This window comes from Physella acuta, unplaced genomic scaffold (genome assembly GCF_028476545.2).
Source record: "Physella acuta isolate Inbredline_101_S28 unplaced genomic scaffold, ASM2847654v3 ptg001377l, whole genome shotgun sequence".
In the NCBI taxonomy this organism is placed as follows: Eukaryota; Metazoa; Mollusca; class Gastropoda; family Physidae; genus Physella; species Physella acuta.
In genome coordinates, this window is record NW_026732892.1 from 54,671 (window position 1) to 74,628 (window position 19,958).

A 19,958-nucleotide genomic window follows, 5' to 3' on the forward strand; every position below is an offset into this window, starting at 1 on the left:
CAAGGCGTGGTTAATTAGATTTGTACATTTTATTTTTAGAAAAATTATTTTAGTAATTGCACGACATTAAAATTTCTAATTTTAAAATGAGTCCACATTTTAACATCACGAAACAAATCATGATTTTTAAATATCGGACATCAAATTTGGCTATTAATCAATTAATTCATTTATTTTCGCTCAACAATTATACAGTTGTGCATCAATTAATTTAACGGACTTAATTATTTGCTCAGTTTTAGCTGCACATTTAGTTATTTTCATTTTGTGTCGTTTATTTCCATTTTTACAAAAATGTTATAGCGAAGCTTGATTTTTAACTACCCATGCCATTTGTTACAGTTTTTAAACCGCAAATGTCAAAAGCGAAATTACTAATTAGGACGGAATAAGGAAAAATTACCCGAGAGGTGGAGTAATAAATGCGAAAAATGAAAGAAATTGCTCGAACCCAAGGGAGCGAATCGTGGCTGAACATTGGCCGTGTTCTATTTCCCCCGGAACAGGGTAGACAATTTTCAACATTCTTGCAATTTTTCTATTAGCCCCATGCAGATGGAGATGAATTAACTCCCCTTGTTGTGTGGTTATCTCCCTGCTACAGGGAATATTTCTATTTATATTTTTACACATTTGCGCATGTCAGAGCGGTTCTGCTTCCTGGCAGGAACGATAAACGAGTGATTCTGTTAGTGGAAATGTAAGGGTTGTCATATGTAGGTGTGTTGTGTTGTGTTGTGTTGTGTTGTGTTGTGTTGTGTTGTGATGTGTTGTGTTGTGTCGTGTTGTGTTTTATCGTGTTGTGTTGTGTTGTGATGGTCAAGTTAGTAGAAATGTAAGGGTTTTCATTTGTAGGTGTGTTGTGGTGTGTTGTGTTGTATTGTATTGTATTGTGTTGTGGTGTGGTGTGATGGTCAAGTTAGTAGATGTCAGTGTAAGGGCTTGTCATAAGTATGTGTGTTGTGTTGTGATGCTCAAGTTTGTAGAAAAATAGGTGGTTGCCATATAAATGTGTGTTGTGTTTTGAGGTTTAAGTTAAGTACCACTAATCAAAAGTATAACGCATTTCTCCGCGATGCTAAAATGCTCCTAATATCCATTAAACACATTTTTGACAGAGTTATATAGAAATATACAAAAGTTAGGCAAAAGTCATGTTTGGTGAGGTATACCAATGGTAGTCAAAAGGTCATGCTGAGTGATGTAATGTTAGCAAAAGGTCATGTTGACTGAGGTCATGTTAGCCAAAAGTCATGTTTAGGTATACCATCTGAAAAAGTTGATTCAGTAAAAAATAACTGTTGGGCCGCCTAATGAAGAAAATATCCCACAGTTTTTATCACATTTGGCAACAAGGAATAATACCCCGCCTTTTTTTGGTGGAGGTTATCAATTTTGTCTTGGGGGAGGGGGTGTGGGGAAGGGGGTGAAGGGAGCGGATGAGGGGTTGAGGGGTTGAGGTGAGGGGTTGAGGAGAGGGGTTGAGGTGAGGGGTTGAGGTGAGGGGTTGAGGGGTTGAGGTGAGGGGTTGAGGGGTTGAAGTGAGGGGTTGAGGTGAGGGGTAGATAACTAATGGAGCTGGTTATCTCCCTGTTGTGTTTTTCCCATTGAGCTCGTCACGTGACTGGTATCAGCTAAGATAGAATTCAAGAGTTCTCAGTTTCTAGAACGTCTAGTCTTATAGGGCTAGAACTGTAGATGTTGTAGTTGATGCCATAGTTCGATAGGACTAGAACTGTAGATGTTGTAGTTGATGCCATAGTTCGATAGGACTAGAACTGTAGATGTTGTAGTTGATGCCAAAGTTCGATAGGACTAGAACTGTAGATGTTGTAGTTGATGCCATAGTTCGATAGGACTAGAACTGTAGATGTTGTAGTTGATGACATAGTTCGATAGGACTAGAACTGTAGATGTTGTGGGTGATGCTATAGTTCAATAGGGCTAGAACTGTAGATGTGGGTGATGCCATGGTACGATAGGACTAGAACTGTAGATGCTGTGGTTACCATGGTGACACCGGTAGACGAGTGCTTAAAGGTAAATCAGTTTCCTGCTGCTCCGTACTCTTCTGCTCGGTGTAAAACCTCTGATGGTCGAGTCGTCGCATCTCGGGATACACAGCCATAGGACGTAGGTTCAAATCTGTTGATGTTGTACCCATCGTGGGTGTCTTACACATGTCGGGGAGGGTGGAGTGTGGGGCATTGGATGAGCCAAACTGTCAGGCTGAATTATATACTATTCGTGAACTGAGATCCTTACACAACAGCACTTGATGCCTCTGAGAAAAAATTAACCTTGTAAATAAAAACCAGACTTACAAAATTTTAACTGAATTAAGTAGCTATTTGTCTAATTAACTAAGCTAGTTACTGTTCCCCAGGGTTACATACTGACCAGCTAAATGGCACTGATTTCAGACGAACATGACTTACATACTGACCAGCGGCGCTGACTTCAAGCGAACATGACTGTATAATTTGAGAGGCCGCTCACTAGCAGAAAAAAACAACTTAAACACACCCTCTCAATTACCCCCGGGATAGAGGGAGGGTGGGGGGGGGGGGGGGCGCAGGGTACTGTACCGTGAAAGCTGACATTTCGTCACCAACTTTAAATGAAACTTCCCAATCACGCGGAATTAATCGCCTCCCCCAACTTCATGTTCTAAATATAGCCTTAGGAGGCTGCAGTCACTCTCTGCGATGGCTAATGTTATCGTCTTCACGCATGCGCACGGAATCTCTGCAGCTTCGTGAGGCGATTAACGCTTCAATATTCAAATTTCAATTCCCTGAAGCAGCCACGGTAGACAACTTTTTTTCCTTGCATGATTGTCTCCCATCGTGAGCGCTCAACGCGGGGACAACTCTTTGTCGTGCTAAGGGAGATAATTGGAAAAATTACGTACACCCGCTTGCTTTGTAGTTCGTTTTCTCGAGTAGCCTCCCTTAGAGACGAAACACTTTTTTCCTGAGTGGAAGCATCAGATTTTTCTGAAGCTTATTTTCGTTAGCGCCCCCCCCCCCCTCCCCCCACTCCACCCAGCTCATCCTCACGAAGCGCCATTACAGCACCGAGGGTTTTCTTTGACATTGTTTTCTTGCGCCGGTTGCCGAAGAGGCTTAGCTTTTATTCGGATAGCAAAATTAACTGACCGAGCTGCTATTTTTAGAAATCGGATCTTCCCAGTGAAGCTTTCCCTCTGTGTGTGTGGGTCATCGTTTGATTGTGCCATCTGTCTCTCCATATCTCTCACTACATCTATCTGTCCATCGCTCCATCTTTTCATCTCTCCATCCATCTCTCCATCTCTCCATCTCTTCATATCTCCATCTCTCCATCAGTGATACTCTCCATCTGTCCATATCTTCATATGTTCACCTCTCCATCTCTCTATCCATCTCTCTAACTCGTAATCTCTCCATCTGTCCGTCCAGGGATTTCGACAACTGTTTTATATTGTTTGCATCAGAAATGATGTATTAATCCTTAATCATGTTCTATTGCCCATCCTTTTACCACACACAGTTGCATAGGACACTTTCCTATTGACATCGCATGTTGTTTGACGCGATTTGAGATGATCCATTTCCCCAAACAAAATCTCTAAACTTTCAATGTGTACACGTGTGTCTACAGGTCGGGTTATTAAAAGTAGTTACACGCACGCCTGCAACAATCACGTGACGAAATACCCCCCCCCCCCACAAAAACATATCTGTGACATCACTTCCGGTATCTGACCGTCCCTATTTTGGTCTGCCCCCCCCCCAGACCACTGGTCAGCGCCTACTTGTGACTGGTCAAATTACTTTTATTGACCTGCTAGACACGACTCATTTGTTTCCTACCCTGCTCCGTGACGTCATCGGTGAAAGTGGGTTAAATGTAGTCCACGTTTTTGATTGGTTCGCACCCACTTCCGGTTAGGGAAAACGTATGAACTGACTAATGGCACCAGTGGTTAATGCGGGGTCCAGCTGGTGAGAACTTTAACCCCATTAGTACCAGACTGTCACAAGTCAGGTTAACCCTATGACGGTGGGATAGGTTTTTTAGAACAAAACGAACTAGGCAACATATTGCAGTAGTTTCAGAAGCCCAGACTAAATGCCATGGTATGGAAACATTGAACAATTCCAAATGAAAGGGTTATATTACGCTTGATAAGGCAGTTGAAATAGAATGCATCAGTTTCTGTTTTGCCTAAAACTTTAGTAAAATTATAAGCCCTTTGCAAAGACTAGTTGCCTTGACCGCCATTCACAAATCTTAAGATTTACTAAAAAATGTGACCTTCATCCGCAAGATATGGCCTTCACCCACAACCCTTGACCTTTACTCAAATTTTGGCTTAGCCTGTGAGCGAGTTGTGTATCTTTTTACTCTAGACCTAGCCAGTGCTCACACTTAGAATTTAGATCTATTTTCACCTCAAACCTGAGTTAGTTATATTGGCTTGGTATAAACTGTCTTTTTAACATTAGCTTACTTAAGTAGGGCCATAAAGGGTTGGTAAACTATTGATTTAACATTATAAGTGTACATTTCATGGATAATATACGTTGTTTGAATGTGAGGATCGTACTTCAATATTTTGTTCCAGTTGTGTAGTGGCGTGCGAAGAATATCATAACCACCCTGACCCACTTTGAGAGATAATTGCATTGTCGGCAGGGCTCAGTGAACTTGTTTATGGCGGCTAACGAATTACTACCGCTGTATCGATTGGTGCCCGGTGCCCACCATTTGTAGTGGTTATTCTAGTCGGGGTGGGATTTTTTTTTGGATCAAACTAGATTAGTCGGAGCGGGATGGCTGGTTAGTACAGAATATATTTGACATACAATAGTCTAGTGTGTAGGCTCTTGATATCCCAAAAGTAAACAAATGAATTACATCCCTTAGCGCTGGGCTACACGCATTTCAAATCCTTTCGTTCATTTGAAATTTGCTTTATTTTCGGCGTATCAACAGCGTGATAAACTTTCATAATTAATGAAAACATTAATATTTTTACTTTGTAGTTTAAAAAATGTATCCCTAATGTTTAGTTAGTCCGTTCTCTTGACGATGGTTATTAGTAAATCTGATATATATATATATATATATATATATATATATATATATATATATATATATATATATATATATATGTATATATGTATGTATATATGTATGTATATATATATGTATATATATTAGTTAATTCGTTATTTTGATACTTACTGTTACAGATAGTATTAGTGTATCTGATCTAATCTTGATACATACGGTTGAACATAACAATAGATAACCCCCTGTTTAGTTGATGACTAATGTTATGATTGTAAATTGACGTCATAATCTGACCCACCTGTTGATGACGTCACTCCCCAGGTGGTGAAGATGCTGGCTACCATTGTCTTCCTGTTTGGCGTCTGCTGGCTGCCCCTGCACGTGTTTATTATCATATTCACCTTCAAGAGCGACTTCTTTGGCAAGGCTGGAGAGGAGATCTACTTCGGCGTCCATTGGCTGTCCATGGCAAACAGCTTCGTGAACCCCGTCATCTACGGCTTCATGAACGAGAACTTCCGGGTCAGTTGCACTTCCTTGATGAGTTGCATAAATCATTCATTTCTAGCTCCCCCCCCCCCACCCCGATGGGTTGTACAAATCATTCATTCTGGACTTCCCAGATCACTGCACATTGCCCTCCTTTCTTTCTCCCTCTGAAAGTACGTTTACCATACCACGTTCCTCTAACCCGGAAAAAATAGAATTTTTTTTTAAATATTTACTTCAAAATCTGTTTGCCACTCCCACCCCTGCCAACTTTTTTAAGCCATCATCCCTCCCCTCCCCCACACACACTATCCCCATGATAAAATAATGTCTGAAAGAAACCCTGACTTTTATGAAACTAGAATTAGAGTTAAGAACTTTTGAAATTATTTTCACATCCGTACATACCCATAATAGAAAAAAACACATATATATATATATATATATATATATATATATATATATATATATATATATATATATATATATATATATATACACACTCTAATGTAGCCTATATCTTACAATCTAACATCTGATATCTGTTTATCCTTATGTTATGATTCCTTCATTAAGATCGTGTTTCTCTCTGTCAGGCTGACTTGGCTAGCATGGTCCAGTCCTGCTTCTGCCATCACTGGGGCCACAAGAGGCTCAAGTACCGGACGGCCGCCATGAGGTGGCGCCTCGGGGACTGCAACGTCCATGACGTATCCAACATGGCGCCCCACTGCTGCTCCACCAAGTCGCTGACCCGGCACCAGATGGGCGCCCGGGCAGGCAGACCGGCGCCCAGAAAACACTGGAAGAACGGACACGTCAAGTGCGTGTCGGAGACGGAGGTCTCAGACATTTGCACCTGTGACCACGTCCTTGACCTAGATTGTGGTCACGTGGGACATCACGCCGGAAACGGAAGTAGAACGATATTTCTAGGCGGGAAACGACGGAAGTGTGAGGGCGCGCACAAACAGGCGTGTCTAGGGGAGGAAAACGGGTTATTCAGGGGAGGTCATCGAAGCGAACTTTCTCGGGTCCGACCCGACAGTGTGTGTGACTCACAAACCGGGGTCTTCTACGACGGGTCGGATGTTGTTTTGCTGAAGGAGCACCATAGAAAGGAGCCGGGTTGACGCGCACTGTGTACAACCCTTCTACCAACCACTCATCATGTGAACGGTCGCAGGTTCGACAACCTGTGATTGTCTTCAGCGAGTGAACCTCAGCAAGAATCGAGTTTGACGCTTCTTCCAGCCCGTTCATCACACAGGCTGCTATAGGAATTCCAGACGAACACGTGACAGACGATCACGTGACACATATCATTGACGTCACTTCTCCTCGCATATCTCTAAACGACCATCTATTTCCACCAAACTTCGTCAGAAACGAAATTATAAACAAAGCCAAGTTATTTGCCTTTTGACCAAAGAGATTATCACTAAACAGAGAATCTCACAGTTCAAATAAAATTGTACCTATAGTATTAATTAATATAAAAACAAACTAAGTTGTATCCCTTTACATTCAAATATAGATGTATGTCTTCAACAAGATCTCAACTGGCCTATGACGTACATAAACCTACAAGTTATAGTTAAACCTACACCAGTCATACAACCTACTCATCTTGGTCGCTCACACAGATTTAAGAACGCTGATTACCCAGGAGTAATACAGTTTAGGAGAGATGGATATTTGGATATAAAAATAAGTGGATGATTCTTTAGTGTAGGTAGTTTGTATGTTAAATACATACAAGCATATGGTTAGAGTATAACGAAAGTAATTATTAAAATATTTGATTAAGTGTTATTTAATTAAAATAATAGGTTAAATGCAAGATTATACATTTTCACAAGATTACACATTTTCACAAGATTACACATTTTCACAAGATTACACATTTTCACAAGATTACACATTTTCATTTTACATAAATCTAGGTTCACATCAAATTTTTATACTTGTTCCACTTGATTGTTAACCATTGGCTCGGTGTAAAGGGTCAAGTTTACAGTAAAATGTTGAAATATTTGAGGGCATCAATATAGAATTATTTCTCAAACATGCTGAGCCACGACTGCTGGTATTTGTGTTATTCGAAAAAATTTAAAATAGATAATTATACCTTCACAAATGAATCAGCTAATTTGGGGATAACACGACTCAAACAGAAAAAAGTATCACCTCTCCAAACTGTTGTGACGGTTCTATATATCCAAACCTACAGAATCGTTGAGTTTGTTGGATGAATGTGTTAAAATGGACGTGATGACTGCGTCAGTCTGATGTGGTTACAACTGTTGAATGTACATGATGTAGTATCAGCTGAACAACGACCATATAATGGTACAACAGATGAGGGGGCACACACCATAAAGGGCGTCTAGCATTGACATCACGTTAATGGTTTGTGGTTGTATCCTTCATGACTTGTATCCATCATGACTTGTATCCATCATGACGTGTTCATGTATCCATCATGACGTGTTCATGTATCCATTATGACGTGTTTATGTATCCATCATGACGTGTTCATGTATCCATCATGACGTGTTTATGTATCCATCATGACATGCTCATTTATCCATCATGACATGTATCCATAATGACTTGTTCATCTATCCATCATGACGTGTTCTTCTATCCATCATGACGTGTTCATGTATCCATCATGACGTGTTCATGTATCCATCATGACATGTATCCATCATGACGTGTTCATGTATCCATCATGACGTGTTCATGTATCCATCATGACGTGTTCATGTATCCATCATGACGTGTTCATGTATCCATCACGACATGTATCCATCATGACGTGTTGATGTAATGGTCTCATGTTTTATAGGACAACTTTGAATATTTGACAATGTTAAACCAAGTGTATTGATGTATAAATAAAACGTGTCTATAGAAATTGTTGGTGTTTATTTTTTGTCAAAGTTTGATCAGTCTCGACACTTTCACTGAGTGCCCAATGGAGGCGAGCGAGTTGACGAGATTCCGTCCCCAATGTTGTTGACATGGAATAAAAACGTGCTTTTTAGATTTAGACCGTAAAAAAAAATAAAAAATAAAAACTTAAGCCTAAAATTAATTTAGAAATTTTATATTTTTAGAATAAATGTTATAAAAGTTGCAAATCCAGAGAACTTGAAAATAATTTGTTGAGTTTAAGGCTACATTTCTATTTATTTTCATCAAGCCTAAGTTATAACCGGATGTTTCACTTTCGTAAGACAAATATTGATTGGCTGTACAGTAACTTAGTGATCGATAACTATTTGTTTACAAAACTTTGCAGATCAAGTTTTTAAATTACAATGCAAATTTAAAACCTCATGACCTAGTTTTCTATTTTTAGCTTACAATGTGTACAATAAAATCAATGGCGGCCTATCCAATAGCAGGATGCCATTTGTTTATGTCGCCATTACACGTGAAAACCAAATTGTTTTTGCTTTTTTTTAAATTTTTATTTAGTTACCGAAAATATTATAAACATCAAATACATCCAATCTTTAGTAAAGTCCGAAAAAAACCAGATAGACAGGATTTTATAACCATATTAATTGTAACTACGCTGTGCATGATTTTTAAATGAATTTATACACCTCTCAAATACCTTTGAGACTTTTCTCGCTGGTGTCCATTTACAGGTGTGTCGACATTTTCACTGAGTGCACAATTGACAGGTGTGTCGACACTTTCACTTGATGGACGTGTTTCTAAGTGCACAATTTACAGGTGTGTCGACACTTTCACTTGATGAACGTGTTTCTAAGTGCACAATTTACAGGTGTGTCAGAGCACGTGTCCTGGTCCTACAAGTGTCCTCAATGATTATCCTTGTCCTGTACGTGTGTCCCTGTCCTAAAAATGTCCATATTGTGTGTGTCCATGTTTGCTATACAAGTGTCCTAGTCCTAATTAGAGTGTGTTTCCTAGTCCTAGTTTGACTGTGTCCTATTGTGTGTGTCTATGTTTGCTATACAAGTGTCCTTGTCCTAATTGGGGTGTGTTCTAGTCCTAATTAGAGTGTCCTAGTCATTTTCCTGTCTTCTTTGTGATTCTACTCGATTTTGTTTTTAAAATTTGATATATTTATTTATTTTTTAAATTAGTACGGGGCCGAATAATTTGGGAAATACGTATAAATGTATAAATAACTTCAAAATGCGCTGAAAATAAAATAATACAGCCTTATATTTTCAAATAAAATCATCTATTGCTCATGAAATCTCTTACACATTTTATTGACTAAATCCTTTAGTTTTTTCTCATTAACAAAACAAGCAGTTATTTTCACATCAATTTTTGTTACCAGGATAGACAACTCAAATTGAAATTACTAAATAACTAGTTTAAAATGAAACTCTGCGCTTGTAAAAATATTTCTTGATTTTTTTTTTTAAGTTTAAATAAATTAAAAATATTAGCTTTGAAATTCTAACCTCAAATATTTATTTTAACATAAATAGAAATTTAAATTTTAGTGTATCAGTAATTCAAAAGAGCTAATATAAATACATTTAAAAATACTTTTGAAGAAGCTTCCACAACATTTTATCAATTTATCTGTATTATGAAAAACTAATCGTTTTTACGTTCTCGAATACAAAACTGGTGTTCTTTAAAACCAAGGAAAAAGAAAAAAAATTCAATAATATAATAAAATTGAAACAATTTTATTTTTAATTTTTAATACTCCCCCCCCCTCTATATTATATTAAAGCTCTTACGAAAAGAAAAGAGCACATCAAAGAAACTTGACACACATAACATATTTATGCTATAACAACCATCAATACATATTTTAAACAAGAAAAAAAAACAATACATCACCAGGTTTACAATCAAAATGAAAAAATAACAACACGTTAAATATGTAAACAAAATATACAAGAAACTGAGAAACATTTAATTAGATGGTATGTCAATACAGAAAACTAATGGTACAGGCGAAAATATGAAATATCGCCAATCAAACAGCCACAATGAATAAAGCAATCACACATAATTAACACGACTAGACAAAGAACAGAAGTCGAAAACAGACTAGTAGCAACGGCTATTTATAGATCGACTATATGGAAATGTAGGAATAAAATCAGGTTTTATTTTTTAAAAATACTCTGACATCGAGTTAAAAGAAATATTTCAAGCAAAGCTAAGACAGACTGGGAACTCTCACCTAACTAAAAACAGCTTCACAATCACATATATTTATTAGCTACCAAAAGTAAAATGATCCATTTAAACACACAGACATACAACATCCTCTTAAAAGAGTCGTTTGCAGGTAAATCTGATTAACACTGAATTCGTGAAATGAATCGTGAAAATAAAAACCTCAGGTACTTGACAGTGGTAATGGACAAGTACGAAGTATCATATGCTTCAATGTCTTTCAGAGAAATACAAAAGTGCTAAAGCCATTAGAAGCAAACACCTATCAGCTTGTATTGGCATTTTTTTAAAAGAAACAATATATCGCAAGGAGGCAGTTTTGGATCAAGAAGAATTTAGGAATGATAAATCAGTATAAGTATTAAAGCAACCCTTTTCCCACGGTCGTTTTTTTTCTGGCCACAATGTCAACTTTTGGCTCCACAGCTGAAGATGGAGCACAGTAAACTAAGCAGTCAAAAGAAACATGAGTTGCAGACCATATTTTAGTCTAGTTCTTTAGACATTTTACTTTTTTCATTTAATTACTATATATACAATTTATGATCAAGGCGCTTAAACTGTTTAAGGCTAAGAAATAAATTATTACTATTTTTTTTTAAATATTTTTTTTTAAACTACTGTGGGAGGACTACTATAGTACTCAATATATTATCCAGACTGCTGATAATATAATTTTTCTTTACTCCCAAATCACTTTCAACCCCACTTATAAGCCCATACCTGATTAGCCCAGCACCCTGAAGAGAGAGAAAATTATAAGTAAACCATACTAAATGAAAGAAAGTTCGGCAGAAAGAAGTAGAACTATTGTAAAATCTGTATCAGTCCTCACAAGCAGATAATGAAAACTGTAATACTAAAGCGAACACAGCAAGGCAAACTGACGCTGTAAATTATCTGAGGCAAAAAAAAATAGACAGCTAGATTTTGCTAATTCTTGTAATTTCGAAATTGAGCAAAAAAAAAAAGCAGTCATCTCTCGCTTAAATTAAGTAAAAAGTAAAAGGTCACCAACCAGGTTACTTGCTCGTAATAATATTATATGGATCTGTTAGCTGTGTTTACTTACAATACAGGGGAAGTAACTCAATTATTTGGAGCAATGAAATATTTTCTGGGTTATATACATCTGTAATGTAAGATTTTAAAATTCAACTTTGCGTTTCATCCATTCCACATAGGACATAAATTATAGGTTAGCTCTTAAATAATCAGGGGACAATACTACTTATTAATATAGGACCTAAACATTTTTACTATCCTGTTTCATCAATTGTGTGGGTGTGTGGGGGGGGGTGGAGGGGGGCGGCGATTAATATTATCACTATCGTCAGCGTCGCCCTCATCCTCCATTCAATAATTATTTTTCTGCTATGTACCAGAACATATTATTTTATAGAAAATGTTAAGCTACTTTTTTACTTTCTAGTATATACGAAGTATAGAGAAAGTCTTGTAATCGTGCAAAAAAAAAAAATCGAGATTTTTACAGATCTCGACGTTTTACATCTCACTGATACGGAAAAACATAATTTTGCAATCTTGTCCGTATGTCTGTGTGTCTGTCTGTGTGTCTGTGTGTGTGTGTGTAAACACGATAACTTGAGTACCGTTACAGCTAGGTTGATGAAATTTCATATATAAGTATTTTATCAAAATCGTAGATCCGTATCAACTTTTGAGCAATTTCCGATAACCGAAAGTGGTACTTTTCCTACTTTAAAATTTTCAAAGGCCTATAACTTGAGTACTATTTCAGATAGATAAACAAAATTTCACATGTAAGTATAAGATCTAATTCTCTATCTTCTGTTAAATTTTGAGTAATTTCCGTTGACCGGAAGTACTAATTTACGCTACTTCCGATTTCTCAAAAAACTAATGTAAATTTTTAAAGAACTAATAATATTGCGTACTGTCTTACACGAGTGCTCTAGATCTAACGTTAGCGTCTATGTTTGTTGGAGTCCTCATTTGAGTGTGTCCTAGTCCTAATTTGAGTGTGTCCTAGTCCTAATTTGAGCGTCCATGTTTATTTGTTATTTGAGTGTCCTAGTCCTCCGGAATGTCCGAGTCATGCAATAGTAGCTAAGTCCTACACGATTGCTCTAGTTGTAAAGAGGGTCCATATCCATTATAAGAAATTCAACTTCGGTTTTTCCATCGGGTTTTTTTTTTTCAAGGGAAAAAACTCAATTCTAGAATTCAAAATAATGAACTTTAAAAAAAAATCATGTCTCAAAAGCTATGCACTACTTTTAATTGTAAACAACAAAATTTCATGATTTATAAACAAATTATTTACAAATTTTAACTATTAAATGTTATTTTAATATTATGGTGTATCATCAAACCAATAACATCAATGATTCGCAACCCTAATAAACATAACACGTTTGCTATTTAAAAAACACTCTTTTCCCATTTATGTTGTTCTCTTCACATTTGTAGAGTTTCTCTAATTCTATTGGTCATAGAGACCCTTTTCCCCACGGTCGTTTATCTTTCTGTCGATGGGTGGCTACAAGGTGATCATGTGACTTTGTACCTGAGATGTAGCACAGTAAACTAAGCAGTCAAATAAAACAAAGTTTGCACATCTTACATTAGTCTAGTTCGTATGCCATTTTATTTTCTCCATTTTATTATATATATATATATATATATATATATATATATATATATATATATATATATATATATATAAAATTGATGTTCATTTCTTTGAAGAGGGTTAAAACCATCAAATACATTATTATTACTATTTTACATGTCAAAAACGATTTTTTTTAAATGTGTACGGACTGCATAGATATAGATGTTTGAAAGGGAAGAATGTTTTTGATTGGATGTGTCTCATTGTAATAAAATAACTTTTCCGGTTGCTTAAAATTTGTATCATTTTAATTCTTTGTAATCCCAAATTTATTTCAGCTCTACCCCCCCCCCTCAGCCCACCACGCCGATGGAAAAAAAATCACCTTAAATCATCATTTAATTATACATTTGCATTTTCAGGTTGGGTTTTTTTTTTTTTTTTTTCATAAAAGAGGGTCGCCACTCGAAAAAGTTTGGGAATCACTGTCTAAAATATATAGGACGTCTATGTTGGGTGAGGCTGACAGAATAGGAGAATGTTGGACGACGGTCTAAAATATATAGGACGTCTATGTTGGGTGAGGCTGACAGAATAGGAGAGATGTTGGACGACGGTCTAAAATATATAGGACGTCTATGTTGGGTGAGGCTGACAGAATAGGAGAGATGTTGGACGACGGTCTAAAATATATAGGACGTCTATGTTGGGTGAGGCTGACAGAATAGGAGAGATGTTGGACGACGGTCTAAAATATATAGGACGTCTATGTTGGGTGAGGCTGACAGAATAGGAGAGATGTTGGACGGTCTAAAATATATACGACGTCTATGTTGGGTGAGGCTGACAGAATAGGAGAGATGTTGGACGGTCTAAAATATATACGACGTCTATGTTGGGTGAGGCTGACAGAATAGGAGAGATGTTGGACGGTCTAAAATATATAGGACGTCTATGTTGGGTGAGGCTGACAGAATAGGAGAGATGTTGGACGACGGTCTAAAATATATAGGACGTCTATGTTGGGTGAGGCTGACAGAATAGGAGAGATGTTGGACGGTCTAAAATATATAGGACGTCTATGTTGGGTGAGGCTGACAGAATAGGAGAGATGTTGGACGGTTTAAAATATATAGGACGTCTATGTTGGGTGAGGCTGACAGAATAGGAGAGATATTGGACGACGGTCTAAAATATATAGGACGTCTATGTTGGGTGAGGCTGACAGAATAGGAGAGATGTTGGACGACGGTCTAAAATATATAGGACGTCTATGTTGGGTGAGGCTGACAGAATAGGAGAGATGTTGGACGGTCTAAAATATATAGGACGTCTATGTTGGGTGAGGCTGACAGAATAGGAGAGATGTTGGACGACGGTCTAAAATATATAGGACGTCTATGTTGGGTGAGGCTGACAGAATAGGAGAGATGTTGGACGGTCTAAAATATATAGGACGTCTATGTTGGGTGAGGCTGACAGAATAGGAGAGATGTTGGACGACGGTCTAAAATATATAGGACGTCTATGTTGGGTGAGGCTGACATAATAGGAGAGATGTTGGACGGTCTAAAATATATAGGACGTCTATGTTGGGTGAGGCTGACAGAATAGGAGAGATGTTGGACGACGGTCTAAAATATATAGGACGTCTATGTTGGGTGAGGCTGACAGAATAGGAGAGATGTTGGACGACGGTCTAAAATATATAGGACGTCTATGTTTGGTGAGGCTGACAGAATAGGAGAGATGTTGGACGACGGTCTAAAATATATAGGACGTCTATGTTGGGTGAGGCTGACAGAATAGGAGAGATGTTGGACGGTCTAAAATATATAGGACGTCTATGTTGGGTGAGGCTGACATAATAGGAGAGATGTTGGACGACGGTCTAAAATATATAGGACGTCTATGTTGGGTGAGGCTGACAGAATAGGAGAGATGTTGGACGGTCTAAAATATATAGGACGTCTATGTTGGGTGAGGCTGACAGAATAGGAGAGATGTTGGACGGTCTAAAATATATAGGACGTCTATGTTGGGTGAGGCTGACAGAATAGGAGAGATGTTGGACGGTCTAAAATATATAGGACGTCTATGTTGGGTGAGGCTGACAGAATAGGAGAGATGTTGGACGACGGTCTAAAATATATAGGACGTCTATGTTGGGTGAGGCTGACAGAATAGGAGAGATGTTGGACGACGGTCTAAAATATATAGGACGTCTATGTTGGGTGAGGCTGACAGAATAGGAGAGATGTTGGACGACGGTCTAAAATATATAGGACGTCTATGTTGGGTGAGGCTGACAGAATAGGAGAGATGGTGGACGACGGTCTAAAATATATAGGACGTCTATGTTGGGTGAGGCTGACAGAATAGGAGAGATGGTGGACGGTCTAAAATATATAGGACGTCTATGTTGGGTGAGGCTGACAGAATAGGAGAGATGTTGGACGGTCTAAAATATATAGGACGTCTATGTTGGGTGAGGCTGACAGAATAGGAGAGATGTTGGACGACGGTCTAAAATATATAGGACGTCTTTGCTGGGCATGATGACGAAATTCATCCGTCATGATATATCAGGCAGTGGCGTAGAGACGGGGGGGGGGGGGCGGATCGCACCGGGTGAAACCATTAAGGGAATGACACCAGGGCAAAAAATAGCAAAATATATAAAAGAAAATGATAATTCCACTTAATTAAGTGATTAATTCGAGTGTTAAAAAGTCTTTTAAGAGCAAATTTGACATATCCCGACAAGGGTGGAGGGGGGGGGGTGCGAATCAAAAATTGACAGTTTGTCCCCGGGCGCTGGGAAGAGTCGCTACACCATTAAGTGCCGCCCCGGGTAACACCCGACCTCGCTACGCCACTGATGCCAGGTATCGTACTGTCTTACACGAGTGCTCTAGATCTAACTTTAGCGTCTATGTTGGGCATGATGACGAAATTCATCCGTCATGATATGCCAGATATCATACTTTCTGCAGATCTCGCGACAAAATCAATTTGTCTTACTCGAGTGCTCTAGATCTAACTTTAGCGTCTTTGTTTGTTGTAGTCCTCATTTGAGTGTGTCCTGGTTCTACTTTGAGTGTGTTCTTGTCCTAATTTTAGCGTCCATGTTTGTTATTTGAGTGTCCTAGTCCTCCGGAATGTCCTAGTTATGTAATAGTAGCTAAGTCCTACACGATTGCTCTAGTTGTAACGATGGTCCTGATCCATTATAAGAAATTCAACTTCGGTTTTTCCATCGGGTTTTTTTCAAGGGAGAAAACTCAAAACTAGAATTCAAAATAATGAACTTTTAAAAGAAAAATCATGTCTCAAACGCTATACACTACTTTAAATTGTAAACAACAAAATTTCATGATTTAAAAACAAATTATTTTACAAATTTTAACTAATAAATGTTAATTTAATATTATAGTGTATCATCAAACCAATAACATCAATGATTCGAAACCCTAATAAACATAACACGTTTGCTATATAAAAAACACTCTTTTCCCATTAATGTTGTTTATTGCCCATTTTGAATGTTCTCTAATTCTATTGGTCATAGAGACACTTTTCCTTGGCAGCCTCCCTAACAAAGTCACTGACACTATCAAAAGTTTTACTTTCTACATTCGGATCAAAAGTGAGGCAACAGATACCTCCAACCCTCAGTCCTGTATTCCAAGTCCGCCACCGCAACAAGAAACAAAGGGTTAAAGATGCTAAAGTTGATGTGGATAAAAAAAATAGTTATATCTCTAAGAAAGATAGGAAGAGGGCCACAGTCAATGTCAGTGAACAAGAGAAAAGTACCATCTTAGCAGCTAAACCGCTGGATAATGTTGGGGTCCACAAGTTTTATCCAGTCCAGCACTTCTCTATTCAAGAGGTTCTACTGCGGCACAAGGCATCTGCCCAGCCAGCTATGCTGGATAACATGAGGAGATTATTTTACCTGAGCATGAGGCTAGACCTAATTACCAAAAAAAAGGTAGGCCCCCTATACCATGAGGCTGGACCTAACTACCAAAAAAAATGGTAGACCCCCTATACCATGAGGCTAGACCTAACTACCAAAAAAAAAGGTAGGCCCCCTATACCATGAGGCTAGACCTACCAAAAAAAAATGTAGGCCCCCTATACCATGAGGCTAGACCTAACTACCAAAAAAAAGGTAGGCCCCCCATACCATGAGGCTAGACCTAACTACCAAAAAAAAAGGTAGGCCCCCCATACCATGAGGCTAGACCTAACTACCAAAAAAAAAGGTAGGCCCCCCATACCATGAGGCTAGACCTAACTACCAAAAAAAAAAGGTAGGCCCCCCATACCATGAGGCTAGACCTAACTACCAAAAAAAAAAAAGGTAGGCCCCCCATACCATGAGGCTAGACCTAACTACCAAAAAAAAAGGTAGGCCCCCATACCATGAGGCTAGACCTAACTACCAAAAAAAAAAGGTAGGCCCCTATACCATGAGGCTAGACCTAACTACCAAAAAAAAAGGTAGGCCCCCATACCATGAGGCTAGACCTAACTACCAAAACAAAAGATAAAATTTATGGGAACAGTTGGAACAACTGTCAGACTTCCATATGAATTCCCATTTGGTTTACCACCAGCTATTCTTGTCTTGTGTAAGGCGCCAGAGAAGATGAAACTTGCCACATCACTGGGTACTAAACTAGTTGGAACTCCGGAAGAAGTTCTTAAAATTATCACCTCTGGAGTGTTGAAGGCCACAGTCTTTAAGCATGTGCTGTGCACAACAGATTGTGGGACTGAAATTTTACCTCTACGCAATTACTTGAGAGATACATTTCCACAGAAAGGTAACTTTTTGTTTGTGTCATGTGAGAGTGATGATTGTAAACATAAGAACCCTCCACATCTCCTCTTGTCCACCCACAGGTACTTTGGGAAGTGACCTACAAGCAATGTGGGACAAGTTTTTCTAAGGCTACACAGTGGAATCTCAGAAAGTGACAGAATCATTAAGATAGTTACAAGTTCTTTTCTGTTTGATAGAGCAGCCTGTTGAGCACTAGGTTGAAAACTTTCAAGTTTACATTGAAGAGGTCAGCAAACATAAAAGTATTGCTTTAGGTCCTTTCATAACATCCATGTCACTAGTGGCCCCACCCTCCCCTGAAGAGATTGCCCTTAGAGTAGAAGACAATGCTCTGGTTACAAAAAATGAAGAAGTTGATTCAGATGAGGAGGAGGAGATGTCTATGGAAGCTGCTTGATGGACCCCAAATATCTGGAGGATTTTATTGGAGGGTTGACTGAATAAAATTTGATTTGTAAAAAAAATAAATAATAGAGACATTTTTCCCCACGGTCGTTTAACTTTCTGTCGATGGGTGGCTACAAGGTGATCATGTGACTTTGCACCTGAGATGTAGCACAGTAAACTAAGCAGTCAAATAAAACCGAGTTTGCTCATCCTACATTAGTCTAGTTCGTCGTATGCCATTTTATTTTCTCCATTTAATTACTATATATATATATATATATATATATATATATATATATATATATATATATATATATATATATATACAATTGATGTTTATTTATTTGAAAAAGGTATAAAACCATCAAATAAATTATTATTACTATTTTAAATGTTTAAAACGATTTTTTTAAATGTGGGAGAACTGCTTATAGATATAGATGTTTGAAAGTGAAGAATGTTTGATTGGATGTCTCTCATTGTAATAACATAACTTTTCCGGTTGCTTAAAATGTGTATCATTTTAATTCTCTGTAATCCCAAATTTATTTCAGCACTAGCCCCTTCAGCCCACCACGCCGATGTAAAAAAAAATCACCTTGAATCATCATTTAATTATACATTTACATTTTCACGTTGCTTTTTTTTATAAAAGAGGGTCGCCACTTGAAAAAGTTTGGGAACCACTGGTCTAAAATATATAGGAACTATGTTGGGTGAGGCTGACAGAATAGGAGAGATGTTGGACGACGGTCTAAAATATATAGGACGTCTTTGCTTGGCATGATGACGAAATTCACCCGGCATGATATGCCAGATATCATACTGTCTGCAGATCTCGCGACAAAATCAATCAATTTGTCTTACACGAGTGCTCTAGATCTAATTTAAGCGTCTTTGTTTGTTGTAGTCTTCATTTGAGCGTGTCCTTGTCCTCATTTAAGTGTGTCTTTTTGTGTGTCCATGTTTGCTATACAAGTGTCCTAGTTCTAATTGGGGTGAGCCCTAGTCCTAATTGGGATGTGCCCTAGTCATAATTAGCGTGTGCCCTATTCCTAATTAGAGTGTTTCTTAGTCTTAATTGGGGCGTGTCCTAGTCCTAATTAGAGTGCTCAGTCTTAGTTTGATTGTGTCCTACTGTGTGTGTCCATGTTTGCTATACAAGTGTCCTAGTCCTAATTGGGGTGTGCCCTAGTCCTAATTAGCGTGTGCCCTAGTCCTAATTAGAGTGTTTCCTAGTCCTAATTGAGGTGTGCCCTAGTCCTAATTGGGGTGATCCCTAGTCCTAATTAGCGTGTGCCCTAGTCCTAATTAGAGTGTTTCCTAGTCCTAATTGGGGTGTATCCTGGTCCTAATTGGGGTGTG

At 38.1% G+C, this 19,958-nt stretch overlaps 2 protein-coding genes across 2 annotated transcripts; both read left to right on the forward strand.

The window, feature by feature from the left end:
* The first annotated feature begins 2,010 nt into the window (after positions 1-2,010).
* LOC131927152 (substance-K receptor-like) lies at positions 2,011-7,056 on the forward strand. Its single transcript, XM_059282870.1, has 3 exons — positions 2,011-2,040; positions 5,386-5,586; positions 6,150-7,056. Exons 1-3 carry the CDS (start codon positions 2,011-2,013, stop codon positions 6,684-6,686), a joined length of 768 nt encoding a protein of 255 aa, XP_059138853.1. The 3' UTR covers positions 6,687-7,056.
* A 4,097-nt stretch (positions 7,057-11,153) lies between these two features.
* Positions 11,154-18,603, forward strand: LOC131927153 (uncharacterized). The gene is made up of 4 exons (XM_059282871.1): positions 11,154-11,191; positions 17,027-17,345; positions 17,997-18,186; positions 18,488-18,603. Exons 1-4 carry the CDS (start codon positions 11,154-11,156, stop codon positions 18,601-18,603), a joined length of 663 nt encoding a protein of 220 aa, XP_059138854.1.
* The last annotated feature ends 1,355 nt before the right edge of the window (positions 18,604-19,958 follow it).